The sequence below is a fragment of the Acinonyx jubatus genome, unplaced genomic scaffold, assembly GCF_027475565.1.
Source record: "Acinonyx jubatus isolate Ajub_Pintada_27869175 unplaced genomic scaffold, VMU_Ajub_asm_v1.0 scaffold_69, whole genome shotgun sequence".
Taxonomy (NCBI): domain Eukaryota; kingdom Metazoa; phylum Chordata; class Mammalia; order Carnivora; family Felidae; genus Acinonyx; species Acinonyx jubatus.
In genome coordinates this window covers 14063-39165 of record NW_026463988.1, presented here as the reverse complement: position 1 = coordinate 39165, position 25103 = coordinate 14063, and the positions used below count along the sequence as shown (strand labels likewise).

Here is a 25103-nt window from a genome sequence, read left to right as displayed (position 1 = left end):
TCAGCTTCCAGAGGCCCAGGAAGAGGGTGAACCTTCCCCTCTCCAGGAGGAGGGCCAGGGTCAGCACCCACAGGCCTCCGAGGGGAGTGAACCACCTACAACCCAGGAGGAGTCCCCAGCTCAGCATCCACACACCCCTGAGGAGGTTGAACCTTCTTCAACCCAGCAGGAGGCTCCAGCTCAGTATCCTCAGGCATCAGAGGAGGGTGAGCCTTTTCCAACCCAACCAGAGACCCCAACTCAGTATCCAGAGCCCCTTGAGGGGACTGAACCTTCTCCAGCCCAGTCAGAGGCCACAACTCAGCATCCAAATCCCCTTGGGGAAGTTAAACCTGCAACCTATCAGGAGGCCCCAAGTCAGCATCCACAGACCTCTGAGGAAATTAACCGTTCTGCCACTCAACAGGAAGCCACAGCTCAACATCCAGAGCCTTCTGGTGAACCTTCTCCAACCCAACAGGAGGCCCCAGCTCACTCTCCAGAACATCCAGAGGTAACAGTTTTTCCTCAAGGTCAGAATCAAGCTCAGCTCCTGCTGTTGCCTAATGTCACTGTTAAACCTGTGGATCCTTCAGTTACCATGACCTCAGAATCCACTAATGAGGTTGAAGCTTCTCCACTCCGAGAAGAGGCCTCAGCTCAGTCTGGAGTGTCCCCTGAGCAGTTGGAACCTTCTCCAATCCAGCAGGAGGTCCCACATCAGCATCCAGCTGCCCCTGAAAATGTTGAGCCTTCTCCAATCCAGCAGGGAGTCTCCACTATGCCTGAAGATCTTCCTGAGGAAATTGACCTTTCTCCAAGCCAGCAGGAGAGCTCAGCTCTGCCTCAAGTGCCTGTTGCAAGTATAGAACCTTCTCCAATCCAGCAAGAGGTCCCAGCTCAGCAACCAAAGCCCAATGAGGGGGTCGAGTCTTTTCCAGTTCAGTATGAGCATCCAGCTCAGCCTCCAGGGTCCTCTACAGATGTTGTAGCTCAGTCTCCAGTACAGCATGAGGTGACATTCTCACCTCCAGGTCCAGGTGAAGCTCAGCATCCAGTGTCGCCTAATATCACAGTTAAACCTGTGGATCTGAGGGTTTTCATAAGTCCCCAGGCAACTAAGGAGGTTAAACCTCTTCCAGTGCAGCAGGATGTCCCTGCTCAATCTCCCCCTGAGCAAGTTGAATTTTCTCCAGCTCAGTCCAAGCGTCTTTCCCAGTCTCCAGAGTCCCCTGAAGATGAGTCTTCTCCAGGCCAACAAGAGGTCCTAGCTCAGCCTTCAGAGCCTCCTGAGAAGGTGGCACCATCTCCAGTCCAGCAGGAAACCCTATCTCTACCTCTCGAGCCACTTAAGGAGATAGAACCTTCTCTAACACAACAGGAGGTACAAGCTCAGCCTTCAGAGGCCCCTGAGAAGGTAGAACCATCTCCAATTCTGCAGCAGGCTCCAACTCAACCTCCCGAGCCCTCTAAGGAGGCAGAAACTCCTCCAGCCCAGCAGGAGGCCCCCGTTCAGCCTCCAGAGCCACCTGAGGAGGTTGTAGCACAACCTCCAGTCCATAATGAGGTGACAGTTCCACCGCTAGGACAAGAGCAAGCTCAGCATCCAAACTTGCCCAATGTTACTGTTCAGCCTGCTGACCTGGAGCTTACTGTAACTCCAGAACCTACTGTGGAGGCTGAGCATTCTACAATCATGCAGCAGACTATAGCTCCTCCAGAGGACACTGAGGTGACACCTCCACATCCAGAGCAGGTCCAGGCTCAGCATCCAAATTTGACTGAAGCCAGAGTTCAGCCTTTAGACCCGGAACTGACCATAACTCCAGAACCCGCTACAGAGGTTGAAACTTCAACCACGCAAGAGATCCCAGGTCACCCTTCGGGGCCACCTAAGGAGGTTGTAGTTCAGCCTCCACTGTTTCGGGAGGTGACAGTTCCAACTCCAGGTCTGGATCAAGCTCGTCATCCATTGTCACCTAAGGTAACAGTTCAGCCTTTGGACCTAGAGCTTACCATAACTCCAGAACCCACTATGGAGGTTAAAGCTTCTACAGCCCTGAAGAAAACTACAGCTCCTCCAGAGGACCTTGAGGTAACATTTGCACATCTAGAGCAGGTTCAGGTTCAGCCTTCACCCTTGAATAAGGCCAAAACTCAACAGACCCCAGACCAGCCTCCAGAGCCGCCTAAGGAACTTGTAGCTCAAGCTCCAGTATATCAAGAGGCAGCAGTTCCAACACCAGATCAGGATCAAGCTCAGCGTCTGTGGTTGCCGAATGTAAGAGTTCAGCCTTTGGACTTGGTGCTTACTGTAACTCCAGAACCCACTACGGATGTTAAACATCCCTCAGCCCTGCAGCAGACTAACACTCCTCCAGAGGACCTTGAGGTGACATTTCCACATTCAGAGCACATTCAGCATCCAACCTTAACTAAAGTCACAGTTAAACCTTTGGACCCAGGGCTTCCCATAACTCCAGAATCCACTACAGACACTGAACCTGCTCTAACCATGCAAGAGACCCCAACCCAGCCTCCAGAGCCACCTAAGGAGGTTGTTCCGTATCCATCCCAACAGGAAGTGACAGTTCCTACTCCAAGTAAGGATCAAGGTCAGCAACCAACATTGCCCAGTGTCACAGCTCATCATGTGGACTTGGGGCTTACCATAACTCCAGGACCTACTACAGAGGCTGAACATTCTACACCCATGAAGGAGACTACAGCTCCTCCTCCAAAGGACCTGGAGGTGACGTTTGCACATCCAGAGCAGGTTCAGAGTCAGCATCCAAACCTGACTGAAGTCACAGTTCCACCTATGGACCTGGAACTTACTGTAACCGCAGGATCCAGTGTGGAGACTGAACCTTCTCCAACCACGCGAGACACCCCAACTCAGCCTCCAGAGCCACCTAAGGAGGTTGTAGTTCAATATCCATTCGAGCAGGAAGTGACAGTTCCAACTCCAAGTAAGGATCAAGGTCCGCATCCAGCATCACCCATCATCCCATTTCGTCATGTGGAGCTTACTGTAACTCCAGAACCTATTGCAGAGGCTGAACATTCGACAACCCTGAAGAAGACTACAACTCCTCCCCCAAAGGACCTTGAGGTGACACTTGCACATCCAGAACAGGTTCAGAGTCAACATCGAAACCTGACTGAAGTCACGGTTCCACCTATGGACCTAGAAATTCCTGTAAGTCAGCAACCAGAGTCATTTGAGACAGGTTTTCCTCCAACAACTCAACATTCTGTGGTGCATTTTGTAAACTATACCTCAGAAAAGGCATACACAACTTTAACTTGGCAACCAGAACAGAATGCCACCACAAACCTCAAACTATGTGAGCGCTGTACCTGCAAAGATGAGACACTGTCGTGTGTTGGTCTCAGCCTACAGCAGAGGCTCCGCAGAGTGCCCGTGCCAGAGCCCGACACCTACAACGGCACCTTCACCATCTTGTAAGAATCGCCTTTACTTGTTCGTTCTCTGCCTCCTGCTTGACATGGCAGTCTCTTCCTCAGTGTCGTCCTGGGCCTTCCTCATCTCCCCAACCACGTTGACTGACTTTCTGTTTTTACCTTTTCTTTGTCAACTATCCCTTATCTTCATTTTCCTTTTTACTACTGTTCGCCCTTCTCCAATCTTTTACTTGTAATCGTCCTTATTCTTTTTCCTTATCCAATTTTTAGCCCCATTATTTCATTCCTTAACCTCTACTCTCCCATTTTTGCTCCATCCTCTATAATAGGATACAACAGAGTAGTGAAGAGTAGAGATTCTGGAACTAGATTGCCTGCGTTTGGGCCGAGGTCTGTCATCTATTAGCTTTGTGACTCAGTTTCCTTTTCTGTGAAATGGAAATTATGATAGTTACCATCTCATGGGATTATTGTGAGATCTAGATGAGGTAATACATATGAAGCACTTGGATCAGTGCCTGGCAAAATATGAGTGTTAGCTGCTATTATTTTGATTCCCCAGACCTCATCTTTGACCCCCGGCCTTCCACATACAGTACTCAGTTTGGGCCCAACCCAAGAGTAAGTACGATGGGCGCCACACTAGGATGCAATCGTCTTCAGAACATGAAATGACAGGCGGGAAGAAAGGAAATGGTCACAAAAAGGGAGGGGGCATGTAATTAAGCACTAAAAGAGGTACCGTGGGTGTTGGAATTCAGCAGACTCTGTACTCAGTGGAGTATGGAGGTCAGGGAGAGCTGCATGGATAAGCTAACACTTTAGCGGAGACTTAAAGAGTGGCTCTGATGTGTTAAATAGAGAAAAAATGGGTATAAGTCTAGGCAAAGGCACGGCTGCAGGAATGATCAGGAATCAAGAATTAGGTTTAGCAGTTAAAGATCCAATTACGAGAAACCTTGGCTATCAGCTAGAGAGGTTTGAACGTTACATTCTGAGTTCTAGAGAGCCACTGAAAGTTTTCAAGCATGAGATACAGACCATTGAAACAAGAGGATTATTTTCAGTTCCCCATGTAGGGCGATCTGGAGAGGAGAGCTTGATCCAGCGAGACCAGATAGAATGTTCTAACAAAACCTGGGAGTCAAGTAACAAGGGGCCGAATCAGAGTGGCTGAAAAGAGTAGAAAGAAAAGCCTTGAGAGCACTGCAAAGGAGGAAGTGACAAGATAGACTAACTGAGGACAGTCGCGGGTGGGGTGTGCACGGAAAAGAGAAAACTCAGATATTACTCTGAAACTTCTGTCCCAGATAAGGAGAATGATGGAAGTTGAGGCATCTTTTACCAGGGAACATAGGAGCAACCAGAAGGCTTCAGGTTGACTGGAAATGTCCACCAGGCACATGGGCAGATGGGTATCTGTTTTGAATTTATTCCTGACTCCCCTGAAAAAAATGTGTATATAAACTGACCAGGTAAGCTGTTGCTGAGGGAAGAGGACAAAACTACAGGTAAAGGTTCAAAGTCATACGCAGAGTTAGCGGTTGAAACTGAACCTCAGGCATTTAATAGCTTCTTTTAAACATGTGTAATTCATGGATACATGAATTATCATGGATACTTTTTGTTGTTTTTAATGTCACAGGTATAGAGGATAAAACGTGAAAATCCCACCCCACCCTCCCTACCACTCATAAGATAACACCTGTCACCTTTTTGGTGTGTGTCCTTCCTTCCCATCTCTTTCCTTTGCATTTTTTCCTAATTTCCTAATGAGGGGATACTTTTTAATTCCTTGCCCAGTGATTTGTTGCTTTTCCCTATGCAATATGTCTAAGAAATCTTTCCATGTTAGTTATTCTAATTTCTAACTTCCCTTATCCTTCTAACACCTAGAGAGGTTTCAGTAGAGGGCTTCTTTACATTTGTTTGCTGATAATGGTAAATTTTTTACCATTTTTTTCGTTGAATTATTATTTTCTCATTGATTTGTGGAAGGAACCATTTTAGACACATAAGTGATTTGGGGAAAAAAAATACTTACCTCCAGAGTAATGAACAGGCGTTATCTACCCAAGGAATGGAACAAATAGGAGGTTCAGGTTCTAAGGAGCTGCCTTGTTTGTGCCAGTGGCCCCACGCTAGCTCTTTATTAATTGCACCACCTGGGATGCTGATAGATGTGGAAAGTAGAAAGTTGGCATTTACTGCATTGGAATATTCCCCACAGGGTTGCCAGTGATTCTCTTATTTATTCTGTTCATTCCTTTCCTACCTATTCAAGAATCTGAACTGTGTTTCTTCACAGAAATTTCCAAGGAAACTCTATTTCTTACATTGATGAAAATGTATGGAAGGGATACCGTTGGGCTGAGAAACTGTGAGTATATTCTCTCCAAATACGAATCCAAAAAAAAAAAAAAAAAACAAAAAACTAACTGCATTCTAAGGTCCTTCTTGGTCCAGAACTTTGAAGTCAGTAGCTCTGAGGAAAGGTGTTTCCCCTTCCATATCCCAACTCAACCTCTACCGATTGCAATTCTGTGTTAATTTTTTTTTAACGTTTATTTATTTTTGAAACAGAGAGAGACAGAGCATGAACGGGGGAGGGTCAGAGAGAGGGAGACACAGAATGTGGAACAGGCTCCAGGCTCTGAGCTGTCAGCACAGAGCCCGACGCAGGGCTCGAACTCATGGACCGCGAGGTCATGACCTGAGCTGAAGTCGGCCGCTTAACCGACTGAGCCACCCAGGCGCCCCATCTGTGTTTATTTTAAAAATTAAATTTGGCAGGTTCCCTTTAAAGTTAGAATCAATTTCAACGTATTTTCCATTATACAAGGAATACATGATTATAGTCTCAATATAAAAAAATGAAATAACAGGGGGGCCTGGGGGGCTTATTCGGTTAAGTGTCCAACTTCGGCTCAGGTCATAATCTCAACGGTTCGTGGGTTCAAGCCCCACGTTGGGCTCTGTGTTGACAGCTCAGAGCCTGGAGCTTGCTTCGGATTCTGTCTCCCTCTCTCTCTGCCCCTCTCCTGCTCATTCATTCCCTCTCTCTCTCTGTCTCAAAAATAAATAAACATTCAAAAAAAATTTTTTGATGAAATAACAGATATAGTGAACACCTGCCTTATGTTCTAATCCCCCCACTGCTGGGATAGCCACTACTCTGGATTTAGTATATATCCTTCCAGACCTTTTTCCATGCATTTGCCTACATACATATTTACAGCAAAATAGGTTTGTTGTGTGATTTTCTTATCTTTTTTTTTACATAAATTGTAACATCCTACAACTCGATTCTTTTGCTTCGTGGTATGTCTTAGACTTTTTTTCTTCCAGTACATAGAGGGTTACCCCATCCATGCAAGCTGCTGCATAATATTCCATAGTATGAGTGTATTACGATTTAATAATTCCCCTCTTGATGGATGTTTAGGCTGTGTCCAGTTTTCTTATTACATGCATTGCTGCATGGACCACCTCATACATGCATCTTTGTGTACGTGGGTGGGTATTTCTGTAGAATAGATCCCTGGAAATGGAATTGTTGGGATGAAGACGATGTCAATATATACAATTTTAATTGCCCTCCAAAAAGCTGTGCCAATATACACACCAATCCATACACCATGACAGCATTCATTTCCTCCTACCCTCCCACTCTTGGATATTCTCCATTTCTTGGCTGATCTGGTGGGTGAATAAAATGGGTCCCTTCTGAATTTGAATTTTTCTGATTACTTATACATTTAAATATCTCTGTGTGTTTCCTGGGCATTTGTGTTTCTTGTCTGAATTTTCTGTCCTTTGCCAATTTTTTTGTTATCTTTTTTTTAAATTGATTTGTAGAAAAAGTCAGTGTAGACACAAGTAATTTTGGAAACAATATTATACTCAAAGTAATTGACTGGCATTTTTCATGACAGATTGTGTGTCATATCATTAGTTCAACTTGGGTAGATAAGTCATAAATGACTTGTGAATTAATAATAAAAGACATAACAGTCATAGTGATCTAAATGTAGGGATTATGATCCCCCTAAAGTAGATTCCCCCCCGCCCCTTAGTCTGATAACCTACTGGTAAGGGACAAATGGTGGAACAAGGTAGTTGTTTTCTTATGAATTTTATGAATTTCTTAAATACTATATATAGTTTATATTTTCTCATGATAGTATCTAACGTGGAGATCTTATTTCCCAAACTTGTAAGAAAAATGAAAGTAATTTGGCACAAGAAACAAGAGAGAGTGGAGAGAGTGGGTAGGCTGAGGGACAGGGGTAGGAGAAAAACTTTGAATTGTGTATTATATACCTTTGGAATTCTGAGCCATGCAAATATATATTACCTATTAAAAAAATAAACTGAAATTAAAAAAATATTTTTTGAAAAGCATGTATTTGGTAGTTTAGATACTAGAACATGAATCTGGTAAGATTTGATGCTTCTTAAAAATTCTTTAAATGTTCATTTATTTTGAGAGAGAGAGTGAGAGAGAGAGAGAGTGAGCAGGGAAGGGGCAGAGAGAGAGGGAGACACAGAGTCCAAAGCAGGCTCTAGGCTCCGAGCTGTCAGCACAGAGCCTGATGTGGGGCTCGACCCCACAAACTGTGAAATCATGACTTGAGCCGAAGTCAGACACTTAACCAACTGAGCCACCCAGGTGCCCCAAGATTTGATGATTTCTAATTCAGCTTGAGGGTTATGCCTTGCAAGACAGAAGTTTTTAACTATGGGTCAATAGTCCCCTGGGGCAGGATTTTTAACCTTTTTTTCTATATATCAATTTTTTTTTTAATTTTTTTTTAACGTTTATTTATTGCTGAGAGACAGAGCATGAACAGGGGAGGGGCAGAAAGAGAGGGAGACACAGAATTGGAAGCAGGCTCCAGGCTCTGATCTGTCAGCAGAGAGTCCAATGTGGGGCTCGAACCCACGAACCGTGAGATCATGACCTGAGCTGAAGTCGGACACTTAACAGACTGAGCCACCCAGGCACCCTTCTATATATCTATTGATGATCTGCAGAAGCTTATGTTCTTGGGATAATGTTTTCAAATGTATAATAAGTTAAAATGTATAGGAAAAGGAAATTATGTGGAAATAGAGTTTTCAAAAATTTTTTAAAAAGATTAGTGATATAGCAATAAATCTGCTTCTGTTAGAATATTAAATAACAAAATATAATGGTAGGCCTACTAACTATTATAACTTCAAGGTACTGATGAGAATAAATGATAGTTTGAGATATCCACGCCAAATATGTGATATGAAAATATCTGATTTCTGCCGGGGACCAAATTAACTATACTAATCTGTGGTTTGTTGCCTACATTCATAATGGAAGGAAATGCTAATTCTAGTTAGAGGTTTGTGAAAATAGAGATGTGATTTTATTTTCCATCCAAGTTTGGCACCCACAAATTCAGTCCATTCTATTCACGGACCTGAGCCCTAAAGGGATGGTCTGCAAATTGAAATCGCATGCACACCTTTGCACGTATTCAACAAAGTGCAGTTTTCTAGGGAAAGGGTCCATTCCATAGCTTTCATGAAATTTTCAAAAGGTTCTTGTCTCAAAAGATTGAGTCACAAATTGGGGTGGAGGTGGAGAAAGACATTTGTTTTCCTGTGAAGTTGTACTTATTCTCATAAATGATGATAAATGAATGATTTGTTTTAATTAAAAGTAGTATATTTGCAAATTGATACCTGTCACTTTCTGAATTCATTCAACAAATATTTATGGAGCATCTCCTATGTCCCAGGAACTGTTTTACATGCCAGGGATATAAGCTCAAGAACAAAACTGACCAAATATCCCACTTGTCAAGGGGTTTACAAATATATAATATAAAAACAAATATGTAAATATAATAAATACATATAATTTCAAGTACTGGTAAGAAATCAGTGGCCAGATCTCTCAAGTTTTCTAATTTATTTTTCTTTAATTTTTTTAACGTTTTATTTTTATTTTTGAGACAGAGAGAGACAGAGCATGAATGGGGGAGGGGCAGAGAGAGAGGGAGACACAGAATTGGAAGCAGGCTCCAGGCTCTGAGCCATCAGCCCAGAGCCGGACGCGGGGCTCGAACTCACGGACCGCGAGACCGTGACCTGAGGTGAAGTCGGCCGCTTAACCCACTGAGCCACCCAGGCGCCCCTCAAGTTTTCTAATTTATTCAACGACCATTTCTGCTGCTCATAGACTGAGTTTTTTACTAATGATACTACTTTTCGTTCATATAATCTTGAGTTGGTTCTTTTTATTAGATGTACCGTTTACCTCTGTCTGAGGATATATTAATGATGCTATTCTAAATTTTTTATAGTGTTTATTTTTGAGAGAGAGAGAGTGAGAGACAGAGTGCAAGTTGGGGAGGGGCAGAGAGAGAGGGAGACACAGAATCTGAAGCAGGCTCCAGGCTCTGAGCTTCAGCACAGAGCCCAGTGCAGGGCTTGAACCCATGGACTGCAACCTGAGCCGAAGTCGGATGCTTAACCGACGGAGCCACGCAGGTGCCCCATTAATGTTGGTATTCTCAAATCCTTTTGTGTTTTCTCCGTTAACTGTGTCATTGACTATAAGCTGTTATATTTGTTTTTTATTTTCTGTCCTGAGTGGAATTGGCTTTCTCACTCCACATGGTCATTCCTGAGTGCAATTTATCTTTGTAGTTGAGATTTGACTTGCTTCTGTTTTCTGGTCCTAAGGAGAGGTGAAATGAACCACGGGGCTTGTTATTGGTGACAGGTCCCCCTGAGAGTTCAAGAAGAGGTGGGAGGTGGCTTCTAATGGCTAGTCAGAGTGTATACCCTTCCTCCAGGGTTCTGGGACCCTGCCCCCTTCTAACACCAATGGCTCCTGCCTGGAAGAAAACACCCTTTGCTGCCAGATGCAAGGAGGAAGGATGTGGGGTCGATGTGCTGTCCTTGGTCCTACTGCAGTATCCCAGCTAATCACCCTGTAGGTGGCTCCAAGGCATTTCTGGTGGGGAGTGTTTGTGGAGCTACTCCCTTGGCTTTGAGCTGAGGTTGTGGATTTTCTAATTGTATCTTTTCTAATCATTCTTAGGGACTTTGGTGGAGTTTGGAGTTTGGTAGAGACTTGGCATGTTTCAATCTGCCAGCTTGAAATAGCACAACCTCTTAGGAAGGCAATTTTGTACCCCTGTTAAATCCTGGAGAAACTTAGGCAAATGTGTACTGGGATATAAACAGAAAAATGTTCAAAGCAGCACTGTTTATAATAACTAAAAATTAGAAAAATCTAGTATCCACCAACAGTAGAATGAACAAATAGCGTTACACGGGTATTTACTCTATACTTATTAAACTGAGCATTTATGTTATGTGCATTGTATGCACATTTTTAGTTCTCACAGGTATTTTTTCGTTGGGGAAAAAATTAGATGGCTTTACTTGTAGCACTGCTATGGTTATAAATAGGGCTTCCACAATAAAATTTGGGGAAAGAGAGGAGGAAGTGGCAGTTCTGTCCATGTTTTTGCCACTCAGGGCTGGGTTCTAACAGAGATTTTGTGATCCAGAGAGTAGGCATTAAATGTACATTTTGGTGTGAAGAGTGGATAGGGGTGTGTGTGTGTGTGTGTGTGTGTGTGTGAGTGAGAGAGAGAGAGAGAGAGAGAGGGAGAGAGAGAAAGGAGTATGTGAGAAGAAAAGATTTGAATCAAACAGCAGAGATCGCCATCCCTACATTAAATAAGAATTAGTGTATTTGGTGGCACCATTACCCAGGTTTCTGTCACATCTAGCGGTCCTGTGTAGCAAATAGTTGTAGTTATTTTGCATTTTGACGCAGAAATGACCTTTTCATTTTGCAGAATTCTCCGTGAAAATTATCTGAGCGAATTACGTAAAGACACATTTGAAGGCCTGCTATCCCTCCAGTATTTGTAAGTTAATCAGTTCATCATTTATTATGAGTTTTTAGTTATATTATGTATGAAAAAATACAGGGTTCAAATTAGATAATTGCAACAATTTCTTCTAACAGTAGAATTCTATAATTCTCTCTATTAAATTCTATAACTCTGTAAGTCTGTGGGGACCCAGCCCATCTCTAGCATTAAATACCTCCTATGCATTTTCAACTTTTTAATTTTATAGACAAGATCTAGGAAAAAGCCCTTCAGTTGTAGAGGAAAAGGGGTAATGAGGTCTGAGCAATTATGGACACCCATATGAACCTTGTTATGTAAGTGTTCATATACCATCTGCCTTTATTTATATTTATTATTTATGGCCCATGGATCAAATCCTGTGTATGGTCTGTCTTGATACAACCTATGAGTTCAGAATGATTTTCATGTTCTTAAAGGGCTGTAAAAGAGAAAAGAAGAGAAAGAAACAGAGAATATGTGACAGAGACCGTATATGGCCTGCAAAGCCTAAAATATTTACTGTCTGGCCTTTACAGAAAAGGTTTGAAAAAGTTGGCTTAGTAAAATGAGAGGAATTGAAGTTAACCTCAAATTGTCACCTACAAGACAAGAAAATATAGAGCACTTACATTAATTTGAATGCCATTAACCCAGAATTTTTAAATAATTTAATCTAAATTAAATATTTAAATATTAAATATTTAACTAAGCAGGTGAATTATGTAAGCAGTATTACCAAGTACATATTAAATTATCAAGAGAACAGATTAGGGATTTCAGTGTGGGAAATTTTATTAGTTTATTTTTTTATTATTATTTTTTATGTAATTGATTGTTAAGTTAGCTAACATACAGTGTGCTCTTGGCTTCAGGAGCAGATTCCTGTGATCGGTGTGGAAATTCTTATGCCACCATAAAAATAGATGTTTAAAATGATGGTTAAGGGGTTGGGGCTCCCGGGTGGCTCAGTTGGTTGGGCGTCTGACTTTGACTCAGGTCGTGATCTCACAGTTTGTGGGTTCGAGCCCCGTGTCGGGCTCTGTGCTGACAGCTCAGAGCCCGGAGCCTGTTTCAGATTCTGTCTCCCTCTCTCTCTGCCCCTCCCCCACTCATGCTCTGTCTCTGTCTCTCTCAAAAATAAATAAACATTAAAAAAATGATGGCTAAGGGGCACGTGGCTGTCTCAGTCATTAGAGTCTGCAACTCTTGATCTCGAGGTTGTAGGTTAGAGCCCCATGTTAGGTATAGAGATTACTTTAAAAAAATGAAATCTTTAAAAATATAATGATGGTTAAGTGGTATAGTTAGAAATGTTTACACTAAACAAACATCAGAAATGCCTCTAACTTCGCTAATTACAGAATAAGCATCTCTCCAGCCTCATTGTCAAGGAAGAAATGTTTGCATGTAGCTCTGTACATTAGACATACAGAGATACTAATGTTCTTTGCTATGGAGGTTCAGTGTTTATTCTTTGTCCATGCCATCCAAAGCTGTGTATTTCATTAATCCTTTTTTAAAAATTTTTTTAATGTTTATTTATTTTTGAGAGAGAGAGAGACGGACAGACAGAGTATGAGCAGGGTAGGCACAGAGAGAGAGGGAGACACAGAATCCGAAGTGGGCTTCAGTCTCTGAGCTGTTGACCCAGAGCCCGATGCGGGGCTCGAATTCATGAGCAGTGAGATCATGACCTGAACCGAACGAAGTCAGATGCTCAATCGACTAAGCCATCCAGGCGCCCCTCATTAATCCTTATTAATGATGTGCTTTAGAAAATAGATTCTTCTTGCAAATGTGGAAGGCTTAAGGGTAGTGAGTAAAAAGAACCTCATATGACACTAAAAATAGTCCTTCAAATTATCAAACCTTCCAAGTCTTAGGGGACAACCACTTTGTATTGGTCTTCGTGGCTACCTCTGCCATCTGGGCTCCAAACGTTACAAACACAGTTTGGAGAAAAACAAAAGAGACAAACTGCGCAATGGATTGGGCCTTTCATTATTTCCACTATGAGGTACTTTGTAAGCCAATTATTTCATGTTAGGTGAAGTGTTCTCATTCATTCATTCAAAAAAAATGTGAATCAAAACCTAAAAAAGAATGTGACAGGCCCTATGCCCAGTACCATAGGCACGCAGATGGTTAAGACAGGCTTCCCACCTTTGTAGGAACTCATGATTTCACAGGGAAAATAACCAGAAGCTTAAACCATAACGCATAAGCACTAAATGGATGATGAAGCACTGACAGAGTGCAGAAGAGGGAGCCACAAAGTCATAAAACCACATTTCTTTTCAGTCATTTTGCTCCTTCTACTCACTACCCAGCTGTTAATTTATTTTATAAATATTTGAGTTTGTTCTTTGTCCATGCATCAGTTTTAAACACAGTAGACAACGCAGATGAGCAAGACTAGTCCATACTTTCATGGAGTTTATGCCCAGAGGAAATGGAATGCCAGAATAACTATATTGAGAAGAAATTGGGGCACCTGACCGGCTGAGTCAGTAGAGCATGCGACTCTTGATCTCAGGGTCGTGAGTTCAAGCCCCAGGTTGGGCGTGGAGTCTACTTTAAAAAATTCAAAGAAGGAGAAGAAGGAGGAGGAGGAGAGGGGGAGGGGAAGAAATGGATTTGGGCAATGAGAAGTATAAGTTGTTTTTGGAACATAGAAGAGGGGGGAAGACTTCAAGTTGGATCAGGGAAGTTACTAGAGAAATGCTGTTTGAACAGAACCTTGAATGGCTATGACGTATCATCAGATAGACATCTTGGGAAGAATATGCTTGCAAAATAGAGTGAGTGAAAGGCAAAATGCAGGAGAAATTTCTTTGGTATCTGTAGAGTAGGAAACTAGAGCCAGATTTAGGATTTTGAAGGCCTTGGATAATATGCCAAGCTACCGTGTTATCACAGCAGTGCTCTAGGACAAACTTTAGACTGCACCAGGGTCACTTGGAGGCCTTGTCAGAACACAGGTTCCACCTCCACAGTTCCTGATTCACTCAGTCCGGAGTAGAGCTGAGAATTTGCATCTTGAGTAAGTTCCCAAGTGACTCTGATATTTGAGAACCACTCCTGGAGAATTAATCTGATGACTGTGTGCAGTATAGATTAGAATGGGAGAGACCAGAGATGACAATGCCAGTCAGAAGATGGTGGTACCCATGTAGGTGGAAAGTGAGGGACTCAGCTGAAATCAATGGAAATAAGAGGGTCAACTATAATCAAGAATGGGTGTTTCCAAATAAAAATCCAGTACCATGTTGTTTTTTTGTTGGCCCCACTTGCAACTGAAGCAGTTGATAAATTCATAGACCGTTTAGGCAATGTACAACCAAAAATAAATTTCTATTAATATGATAATATAACTCTGAGTTCGTTCAAAGTTAGGTATTGATTAGAGGAGTAACTTCTTTTCAAGTTAAATGAAAAGGTATCTTTTATCTCTTCTGGTATTGACTTGGTGTCGAGAAATAGAACTAAACCAGGAAGGTGTGCTAATGTGAGAATATCCCTTTTAATATTAGAAATTATATGTGGAGATCACAACTTTGAGCTCATAATTTAGAAATTGATGAGGCCACAGAAAGTCATTTAATCAATTCTTCTGCTCTCAGGAAAGATTGCTTCCAAGATCTATCAAGATCTATAGTTGTATGTTTTATGTATGAAGATCACAAAGGTGAGACTCTTAAGAAAGGTGAGGGCAGGGTTAGGGGCTCTGGAAGGTTCAAATAACAATTCCTAATACTCAGAGTTTAGCCAAAAGCTACTTATTCAATACTATCATCCTACTAATTAGATATCTTAGAGCTAATTGAGGCAATATTTTCCTTTTCCTTTTCCTAGAGATTTATCCTGCAATCAAATACAATCTATTGAAAGACGTACATTTGAATCACTACCTTTTTTGCAGTTTATGTAAGTTACAAATATAATTTCATTATATTTGGAATTTTTATTAAACTTAATTGTAAACCTCTTTGTTATTCACTTTGAATGAATGAAACTTTAGTAGTCGAAAGCTACTAAAATTGTGTAGCAAATCTTTTTTGTCTGTGGCAAAGTTTGGTGTGAGAGTTATTATAGAGATCAGAGCGGATCGTTCTAGAGCAGCAGTTCTCTGCCAGGGTGACTTTGCATCCAGGTGACACTTGGTAGTGTCTGGAGACGTTTGTGATTGGCAGACTGTAGATGTGCTCCCGGCATCTAGTGGGTGGAGGCCAGGGCTGCTGTCCCACCCTACAGTTCACAGGGCAGCACCCCCCCCCCCCCCCGTCACAAAGATTATCCAACCATAAATCTCAACAGTGCTAAAGTTGTGAAACATGTTTCTAGAGAAATAAACTGACTTCTCTAGAAAAAAATACTTACTTAACACAAGTATTTATTGAGCATTTACTGATTTGTATCTAATGCACCACATGTATAAACCTGAAAGTATAAATCTTTCATGCAGATATTTTTTTAAAAAGGCAAGTATCTTTCATAGTGAGATTTCTTTAGTGTATGGAGAGAGTATGTTTCATTATCTATAAATTATGTTTCATTATCTATAAATTAGAATCACTGCCAAAGGATAAATATTCTGAAAGAATATCTTTTTTTCTTCTTCGTTTGTGTCTTGTTTTTTTGTTGTTGTTGTTGTTGTTTGTTTTTTTGTTTTTTTGGTTTTTTTTTTTGGTGTGTGTAGAAATCTTGGTTGCAATTTACTCACCGAACTGAGCTTTGGAACATTTCAGGCCTGGCATGGAATGCAGTTTTTACACAAGCTGTAAGTGAAATAGAAAATGAATACATGTTAAAAAAAAAAAAAACTACATGTAAAAATATCATACAGTGACTGCTTAGGTGTGTGTTAATAAACCCAGTATGAATTCTGGAAAGTAGGTCTTAAAATCCATTTTTTTTTCAAATGAGGAAACTAAGGTACAAAGAGGCCAAGAGACTTGTCTTAACTCCTAAATGGCACTCTCTGCCCTCCCTCGTACCCAGCTTTGTGTGGGCAGTGAAGGCCCCAAGCAAGTAACACCCAAGTCAGTATTATCATGGGAATTCGTGACAGTGATGCTTCCCCAAGGTGTGCATGGTCCTTGAAATCCACCTCTGAATTTAACTTTGATTCCGGCTCACGTGCAAGTTTCCTGTGCAAAAGAGAACTGCGAAGAACTAAGTTTAGCACAGAGTTCTCCAGGCAGCAAAAGGTGTGGGTGCTTCCTCAGCCATCAGGAAAGCAGCAAGAACTCCTGAACACCTGCCACAGGGCACTGCTCTCCATGTGCTTTCTTTCCTGACCACTCCTCAATTAAGAAGTGTGTGACTCCCTTTCGGCCGGGACATTCTGTGATTTCTCTGTAAAAAAGCAAATCATACTGGGCATGTTCAGTGGCCTGAGGCGGATGTTGAGACTCAAGGTTGAAGACCCTCCTCTAAAGCAGACGCTGGAAAAGACTGTCTCACTGTCTTGTGGTTCAGAAATCCGATTTCACAGCTTATCTTCCGTTAGATGAAAGTGTTTACGGTGTGTCTGGAGCTGGAGTAAGTTCCTGCGGGTGCCAGAGAGCAGGGGCCTCCTCTCTCCTCTCATTAATTTGCTGATGCCTAACTTGGGGAAAGAATACTGAGGGTCCGTTTTTTGTTTTGCCAGCATGCCAGAGAACGGGCTCATTGAGTTTCTCCACCAAGAGGTTTTAGTGGTGTCAATATGATGTCTTAAAAGTCACCACCTCTACTAAGCATCTTATAACACCAAGAGTCTCTTCTAAGAATCTGAATTTCATAGTTATGTAGGCAATACAGGACAAAATAGGGTGGAATCCGTTGATAACAATGAATGAATTCATTGAAAAACAATCCGTGCCACGCGCACTCTATGTCGACAATGTACTAAGTACTGGGGGTCCAAAGAATATACAGGGACTGTCCCCAAGAATCTTTCATACTGGAAAAAGGAGAAAAAGATGGCCTTTTTCTTGTAATTTACTAAGATATTTGTAACCTGATGGAAACCCCTGTCTTGCCCGACTGAGATCTCTATCAGTTAACCATTTGTTTTCTTTCCTTTCCTTTGTCCTCGAGCAGCCAGACTGACACATATCCCACCTGGGGCGGGGGCATGTGCTAACTTGTATTTTGCCCTCAACTTGCCCCATGCTCCCTCATCAATCTTACATGACAGAGAAAGGTAATTAAAGAACCAGAGCTAGCTGGTATTGAGAATAAATTCATACTCATGCCATGTGTGTTATGCCCAGAATTCGTGATCCCCAAATACCGCCAGGGAGCCGAGTCCGATGTAAAAGCAAAAGAGCCTTTATTGGAGCTAGCTCGAGCTCAATCCCCTACCTGCACTGACCCTACCTGCAGCAGTGAGACACCAGGGAGAGACAGAAAGTTTCAAAAGGACAAAGGTTTTATTGGGGCCTAGTGGCAGTTGGTGAGATTGGCTGGGGAAGGGTCCTGGGGAAGAGTCCTGTTAGGCAGTTGAGGGGGGGGGTTACTCAAGGGGAGGAGGTGTGGTCAAGGTGAAGGACACAGAACAAGATGGAGTCGGCCGGCATAGGCCCGCCCTTTCAATGTGGTTTGAATAGAGCTGTACTACTAAAACGAATTCACAGTTAACTTCCAAAAAATCATCACAGTACAGTAAGTGTGTATTGGAGGTTGGGCTCCTTGTTTGGGGCCAAACTTTTCTTTTCTTTTTTATTTTTAACGTTTATTTATTTATTCTGAGAGAAAGAGAGCGTGCGCAGGGGAGATGCCATCCCGTGAATTCAGTCACGTTATTACCTATGTGACTTATTACTGGGGTGTTTATAAGTTGAAAGAATATTTTCTCCAGCATTAAATAAGTTTGTAAACCTTTTGGGCCCCAGCTGAGGTGGATTTATCTTGAACTGACTGAAGTTTAAACTTCAGGTCTCCTCACTTACATAGGCCCCTTCCAAAGTCTTGGGAGGGACCCTCGCAATTCCTGTACGCATAATTTTGCATGTTTTGATGAGGCAGGATTTCCCAAAGTAGATGAGGTTCAGACCCTACAAGGCCTTGATTCACCCCTGGGTTTCAGGTAATTATATCTCAGTAAGTTTTTTGAATGAAGCCTCTTAAGTTATTGGTAAACACTGAGTGAACACGTTAGCGGTGTGGTAAAGTCTATTTTGAATCTGAAATCCACCTCAAAGCCATGCCAAGAGTTTATTAATAAGGTACCACTTTTTGAATGGTAGTAATAATCCTGTTTCTTTCAGATGAAATCAGGAATGAAATATATTATGGAAAACCAACAGTGGTTGATAATCCTAAATGTTAAGTATAGTTGTTTTTTTCCTGACTTTAAAGTGCTTCTCCTTCATTCACCTACACAGGTCCAGACTGGTGGCTTATTTTAAAAAATGCACTTCATTGGTTCTAACAGTACGAGCTCCATGATTTTAGAAGCTGAAGGACTCTACGATGTAGAAAGGCTGTACCTTATCGGGATAGAGCACATTCACATGCTGGCTCGTCTGTGGCGCATCCGTATTGTGCCAAGAACATAAGCTCTAAGGGAGAATAAGGAAAATCTAAGCCTTACCCCTTTTGAATTATTGTGGAGAATATCATTGAGGTAGGTGTGGCCACCCTCTGAAGGCAAACTCGAGCCCCAGTCACAGACACGCCCTAACGCTCCCCCAGTCAACAGGCATCTGCTTCCTTTTAGACAGCTGTGTGCCCACAAAAGTTGACACACTTCAGGATATTGTCATCGCTTTTTGGTGTGTACTGGAAATCCTGGCAGCTTCTTCTCAGATTCAGAAAGGCATAAACGTTAAGGATGAAGATAACAACTCAGGGCTGTCCTTTTGGGGTGATTTAGGGTAACTTTTATTATTTTCCGTGTGTGGTAGTTCAAAAGCTTTGCCATAGTCATACCCAACTATTACTTTTCTTCTCCCAGCTGCATCTGATTCTTCCCACGTATATACCAAGGCATCTTCTTTCTCTGGGAAGCATGGTAGTTGCTCCTCCGCCCCATATCATTTCTTTAATACCGACCTCTAATTGGTATTTACTGCGCTCCGGCACTATGCTAAGACCTTTCGCTTGTGCTGCAAGTAAGACAATGTGTGTTAAACTCTTAGAATAGAGCCTGGCACGTGGGAAGTGCTCCGGACGTGGCCCCTCACACGGCACTTCATTTTCGTTTTTCCAGCAACTCTTGTGATACAGGTAGTATTATCCTCATTTTGGGGATGAGGAAGTTGAAACTCAGAGACATCGGGTGACTTGCCTAGGTTCACACTGTCAGTAAGTGACAGAACCACTTCAGAAGCTTCGCGAGTAATACAATTCCGCATTCCCTGGCACTAGGTAGGACCTGAATGACAACTAGCCTTTTGGGCGTCGTCCCTCGGAGTCAGCTTCTCACTGGAATAGGACCTTTTGAGCAGGGAGCTCCTTTTCCCTATGCTTCTGGAGCTCCTGGCCATGCCACCTATGGGCATCCCCAGGCTTCCTGCTCACCGCCTGGTGCAACTATCACATCGTCACTGCTAGGCACCCACTCTGTGCCCAGCCTTATGCTAGGTGCTTTGCACATGCTCTTTCCTTTAATCCTCAAGTTGCCTTATGAGGTAAATGCTGCTACAAAGACTCGGAGACGTTCGTTACTTAAGTCCCTTCACCAGGAAGTGACAGCCAGGATTCAGACCTAGGTCTGCCTGATTCCAGGGCCCTTGCTTCTTGGGCTGGTCCTCACTGCCAGAAACTCCTCTTCAAGGCTATTCTCAGAACTTTAATTAAAACATAGGCTCACCATTTCAGATTCTTTAGGCTTCGCCCCTCCCCCCGCCCAACCCCTGAGAAAGGATTTACGTGATGCCCTTAGATGTCTTGTATTGAGGAGCTTCCCATGGGGAGTCACGTTCTCATGGCTCATGGACCTATGTAGATGAATACAGGAAAGGGGTTATTCTATCCCCAAGTACTTCAAACATACTGGAATAGGGTCTAGATCACTCTACTTATTTCTTCAACTGCTTTCCTCCAAGGAGCCAGGTTTCCCTCCATGCCTTGGGATTCCAGCATAGAGAGTTTGGAGTTTGTCCTATTTGAAATTTATTTTCACTGCCTGCTTTGGACATTTTTTCAGCTAAAGCTGTTAGGATTTCAGTACATTCAGGACAGTGGTGACAAGCTTCAGTCCTCAAGTCTTCTCTGTCTCCTCACTTAATAGAAAGGAAACGTAGCCCATCTGTCTGGACCTCTGTAGAAGAATTTGGAGAAAAAAAAAATAACACGTAAGAAATGTTCCCTTATTTTGTGAGCTACCTTTAGTCTGTCCCGTTGCTCTGCAACAGAAAGCTTTTGCAAAAATACTTGAGTTTTCCTCTTCAAATAAGATACAGTTTTTTAAAAAACAAAAAAATATCTAGAACAGTATTTCTTCAACTTTGATTATGAGACAGTCTTTGAGGATAACTGTTGTTATGTTTGACTCCCATAAAGATAAGCCCACGAATATCCAAAAGCCAATAGACTGAGTCAGCACACCTTTTATCTGTAAAATGAGGGAATTGAACGGAAATGGAGATGATCTCTAGTGCAATGTCCACCGTTCGTTCGTATCGCGGTCTGTGGAAAAACAATTGCTGTCGGTCCAGCAGAGGTGACCTGTCGGGTCAGTTCTCATTCTCCCCTTGGCTCAGGCACAATAGCTCCATGAAGAAAAGGCGGCACTAAAGACAGGAGGAAATAGGATAATTTGGAGTGGCCTGTATTTTGTTTTCACTACAGGTAAACACGGGGCATTCATGTCAGCAGGAGGGCTGCCTGGGTAAGAGGAAGCACTGAGCCGATGGGTATAAGGCCATGGGTGAGCTACCAGGAAAGAGGGGGGGACAGTGGGGGTAGAGCACTGAGATAGTTGGGGGGAAGTATAACAAACTACTAAATTGTTTTGGCTGCATAATTCTTCATAGTCTTTCCTAGTAGGGAGCCGGGGGTGGGCGCGGGGGGCGGGGGGGAGCAGTGGGCAGGGGAAGACACACACGGGGAAGAGCTTACTTGCACAGAGCCCACCAGTAAGCTTGTAGGTATGAATGCCATTGTTATTGTTTCAAAGCCAAAGGACATTCAGAGCCTCAAGGTTGAGGAACTGTGTTTAACCAGACATGTGACACTCACGTTCTTTCTCTTCATAACATTGTCTGACTGGATATTAACTAGTGTTACACAAACCCGACATGTTAATGGGCCTGAAAAAACGTAGAAGAATGGGCTGGAATAGGAAGAATAGGGGAGTTTCCAAGGCAAGAACAAAAACGCATGGCTCCCAGCCGCACCGCTAACTCCCTCTGACCTCCGTTGTGGAAGAGTTTGAATCTTCGCTCCCCTTTTCTCCACCTACTAACATGTTTATCTTCTGGCAACTGGTTCTCTATTTATCACAACGTGGTTCTTTTTTTTTTTTTTTTCAAATTGAGATATAGTCCGCATAATAGAATATGCAACGTTCTAAAGTATATAGTCCAATGGTATACTTCGACAGACAATAATCACTGCTAATTCCAGAACATTGTCATCACGCCCCTCAAAAGAAATACCATACCCATCAGCCTTTACTCCCCATTCTCCCCTCCTCCCAGACCCCTGGCAACAACTAATTTACCTTCTGCCCCTATGGATTTGCCTATTCTGGACATTTCATCGAAATGTGTGTCTAGTTTCTTTCACATAGCTTGTTGGCTTCAAGATTTACCCGGTTGTAGCATGTTTCAGTACTTCATTCTTTTTTTTAATGTTTATTTATTTTTGAAAGAGAGCGCACACACAAGCGGGGAAGGGGCAGAGGGAGAGGGGGACAGAGGATCCAAAACCACAGAGCCTGATGTAGAGCTCGAACTCATGAACTGTGAGATGACGACCTGAGCCAAAGTCAGATGCTTAACCGACTGAGCCACCCAGGTGCTCCAATCACATTTTGTTCATGCATTCATGAGTTATTGGACATTTGGATTATTTTGACTTTTTGGCTCTTATGAATAATGCTGCTATGAGTATTCATGTACAAGTTTTTGTGTGGTCATATGTTTTTAATTCTCTTGGGTACATAGCTAAGAGGGGAATTGCTGGGTCATGTAGTAACTCTATATTTAACCCTTTTGAGGAACTGCCAAACTGTTTTCCACAGTGACTACACCATTTTACATTCCCACCAATGTATGAAGATTCTGGTTTCCCCAAATCTTGCTACCACTTATCATTGTCTCTCTGTTCGATCATAGCCATCTTAGTGAGTGTAGAGTAGTATCTCATTGTAGCTTTGATTTATATTTCCCTAATGACCTAAGACATTGAGCATCTTTTCCTGTGCTTATTGGCCATTCATGTATTTTCTTTGGCGAAATGTCTCTTCAAATCCTTTACCCATTTAAACATTTGATTATTTGTCTTTTTACTGAGTTTTAAGAGTTCTTTATATATTCTGGATATTCTGGATACTAGACTTGTATCAGACATATGATAGTTTGGGGTTGTTTTGTTATTTTTAAATAAAGTCCAGTTTATCTATTTTTCCTTTGGTTTGTTGTGCTTTTTGTGTCATGTCTAAGAAACTGTTGCCTAAATCCAAGGTCATAAAGATTTCTCTCCTGAGAGTTTTATAGCTCTCCTGAGAGCTCTTCCATTGAGGTCTTTGACTCATTTTGAGTTAATATTTATATATGGTGTGAAGTGTAGGAATCCAACTACATTATTTTGTATGGGGGTATACGGTTGTCCCAGCATCATTTGAAAACACTAGTCTTCCCACATTGAATGGTGTTGGCACCCTTGTTGAAAATCAGTGGGCCAGAAATGTGAGGATTTATTCCTGGACTGTCAGTTCTGTTCCATCAGCTTACATGTCTGTTCTTATGCCAGTACCACACCGTGATTACTGTAGTTTTGAAGTAGGTTTTGAAACCAGGGCGTGTGAGTCTTCCCATTTTGTTGTTCTTTGTCAAAATCGTTTTGGAGCACCTAGGTAGCTCAGTTGGTTAAGTGGCCGGCTCTTGATTTCAGCTCAGGTCATGACCTCATGGTTTGTGAGATGGAACCCCGTGTTGCCATCTGCACTGACAGCATGGAGCCTGCTTGGGATGCTCCCTCTCCTTCTCCCTCTGCCCCTCCCCTGCTCACGCTTTTCCCCACTCACACTCGCTCATGTTTGCTCTTCTGCACGGGTGTGTATGCTCGCTGTCTCTCAAAATGAATAGATAAACTTTTTTTTTTTTGTTAAAGATCATTTTGGCTATTCTCGATCCCTTGAATTGACATACAGATTTTAGAATTAGCTTGCCAATTTTTGGAAAGAAGTCAGTTGGGGTTTTGATAGGGATTATACTGAAACCGCAGTTCAATTTGGGGTATAGTGCCATTTTAACAATATTTTCTTCTGATCCGTGAACATGGCATATCTTTACATTTATTTCAATCTTCTTTAATTTCTTTCAACAACGTTTTGTGGTTTTTAGTGTGATTCTTGCACTTCTTTGGTTAAATGTTTTCCTAAGTATTTTATTCTTTTGAGTACTGTTACACATGGAATTGTTTTCTTAATTTCATCTTTGGAATAGTCATTGCTGATGTATAGAAATAAAGCTAATTTTTACATATCGATCTTGTGTCCTATAACCTTGCTGAACTCATTTATTAGTGCTAAGGTTTTTTTTCTACATTCCCAGGAATATGTCTTGTGGTCTTCTAGTTACCCAGGAAGATGTTGGAGCATTTCAAAGTCCCTGTGGACATCTCATTTCTCAGCTTTTTCCTTTTAGGCTTTTTGTTTAGGCTATTTTTTGTCTTGTGATCAATTGCCTCACATAGCTGCCAGGTTAAAACATTTATCTATAATTGTTTTCAAAAAATGCCCCTTGGGAAGAGGCTATTTTAGCACTGTGCAGTTCTCAGTGAGGTCAAGGGCAAGGCTTTCAAGTGAAGATTTTTAGGGACCCCACTAGACAGGTAAAACAATGACAGTTTGTTCTTTGGGAATGAGGCTTTAAGGAACTTCAGCTCCATTTTGTTCCCCTGGGATGTGGGCAATTTTTAAGGCTATCATCAGGATGGAGAGCAGAGGTTGAGGACAAGTTAAAACAACAGAGCTCACTGTTCTTATAGAAATTAGTAATTTTTTCTTTAATACATGCTCTCCGGGTTGCTGCAAGCCCATTGGTTAAAATTTCCAAAGTTCTGAGAAAGTTGATTTTGACCATTTTGGCTAGTTTTTGTTGTTGTTGTTGCTTTTACAGAAGGATGAATTTTCAGACGTCCTTCCTTTCTCATTTTCACTGATTCACCTGTAACAGGGCTTTAAAATCTCTCAAGTCTCAGGACACCTGGGTGGCTCAGTTCACTGCCTGACTCTTGATTTCGGCTCAGGTCATGATCTTGCGGTCATGGGATCAAGCCCCATGTCAGGCTCTGCACTGGGCATGGAACCTGCTTGGGATTCTCTCCCTCTCTCTTCCTCTGCCTCTCCTTCACTCATACTCTTGTACTCTCTCTCTCAAAAAATAGAATAAAAAAATAAAAAATGAAATCTCTAAAGTCTCAATGATCACAGGCTAATTAAATACTTAATCATGGGAGATGATTAGAGGAAAGGAATAAAAATAGAAAATGTAATTCTTAGAGAAGCTCTCCCAGATGGAGAGATGAAGTTCAGCAAAGTGTTTCTATATTTAATGCTCTCAAAGTTAAGTTTAAGGTAACGGCTATTTTAAATCCCCTTTTTTTCATACAAGTTAA

General features: G+C 42.2%; 1 protein-coding gene and 1 long non-coding RNA gene across 2 annotated transcripts in view; both read left to right on the top strand.

Annotated features, from left to right (window-relative positions):
- Window positions 1-4: 4 nt before the first annotated feature.
- Window positions 5-25103, top strand: part of LOC106989801 (leucine-rich repeat-containing protein 37A3) — a gene marked incomplete at both ends in the record, with an annotated part of 39156 nt that continues 14057 nt past the window's right edge. The window contains 5 exons of the mRNA XM_053213978.1: window positions 5-3447; window positions 5717-5788; window positions 11265-11336; window positions 15180-15251; window positions 16024-16104. Coding sequence (XP_053069953.1) covers window positions 5-3447; window positions 5717-5788; window positions 11265-11336; window positions 15180-15251; window positions 16024-16104 — 3740 coding nt within the window. The remainder of the gene's footprint in view (window positions 3448-5716; window positions 5789-11264; window positions 11337-15179; window positions 15252-16023; window positions 16105-25103) is intronic.
- Window positions 21128-23972, top strand: LOC128313839 (uncharacterized). The gene is made up of 2 exons (XR_008294845.1): window positions 21128-23086; window positions 23709-23972. It is a non-coding gene; the product is annotated as an uncharacterized LOC128313839 (long non-coding RNA).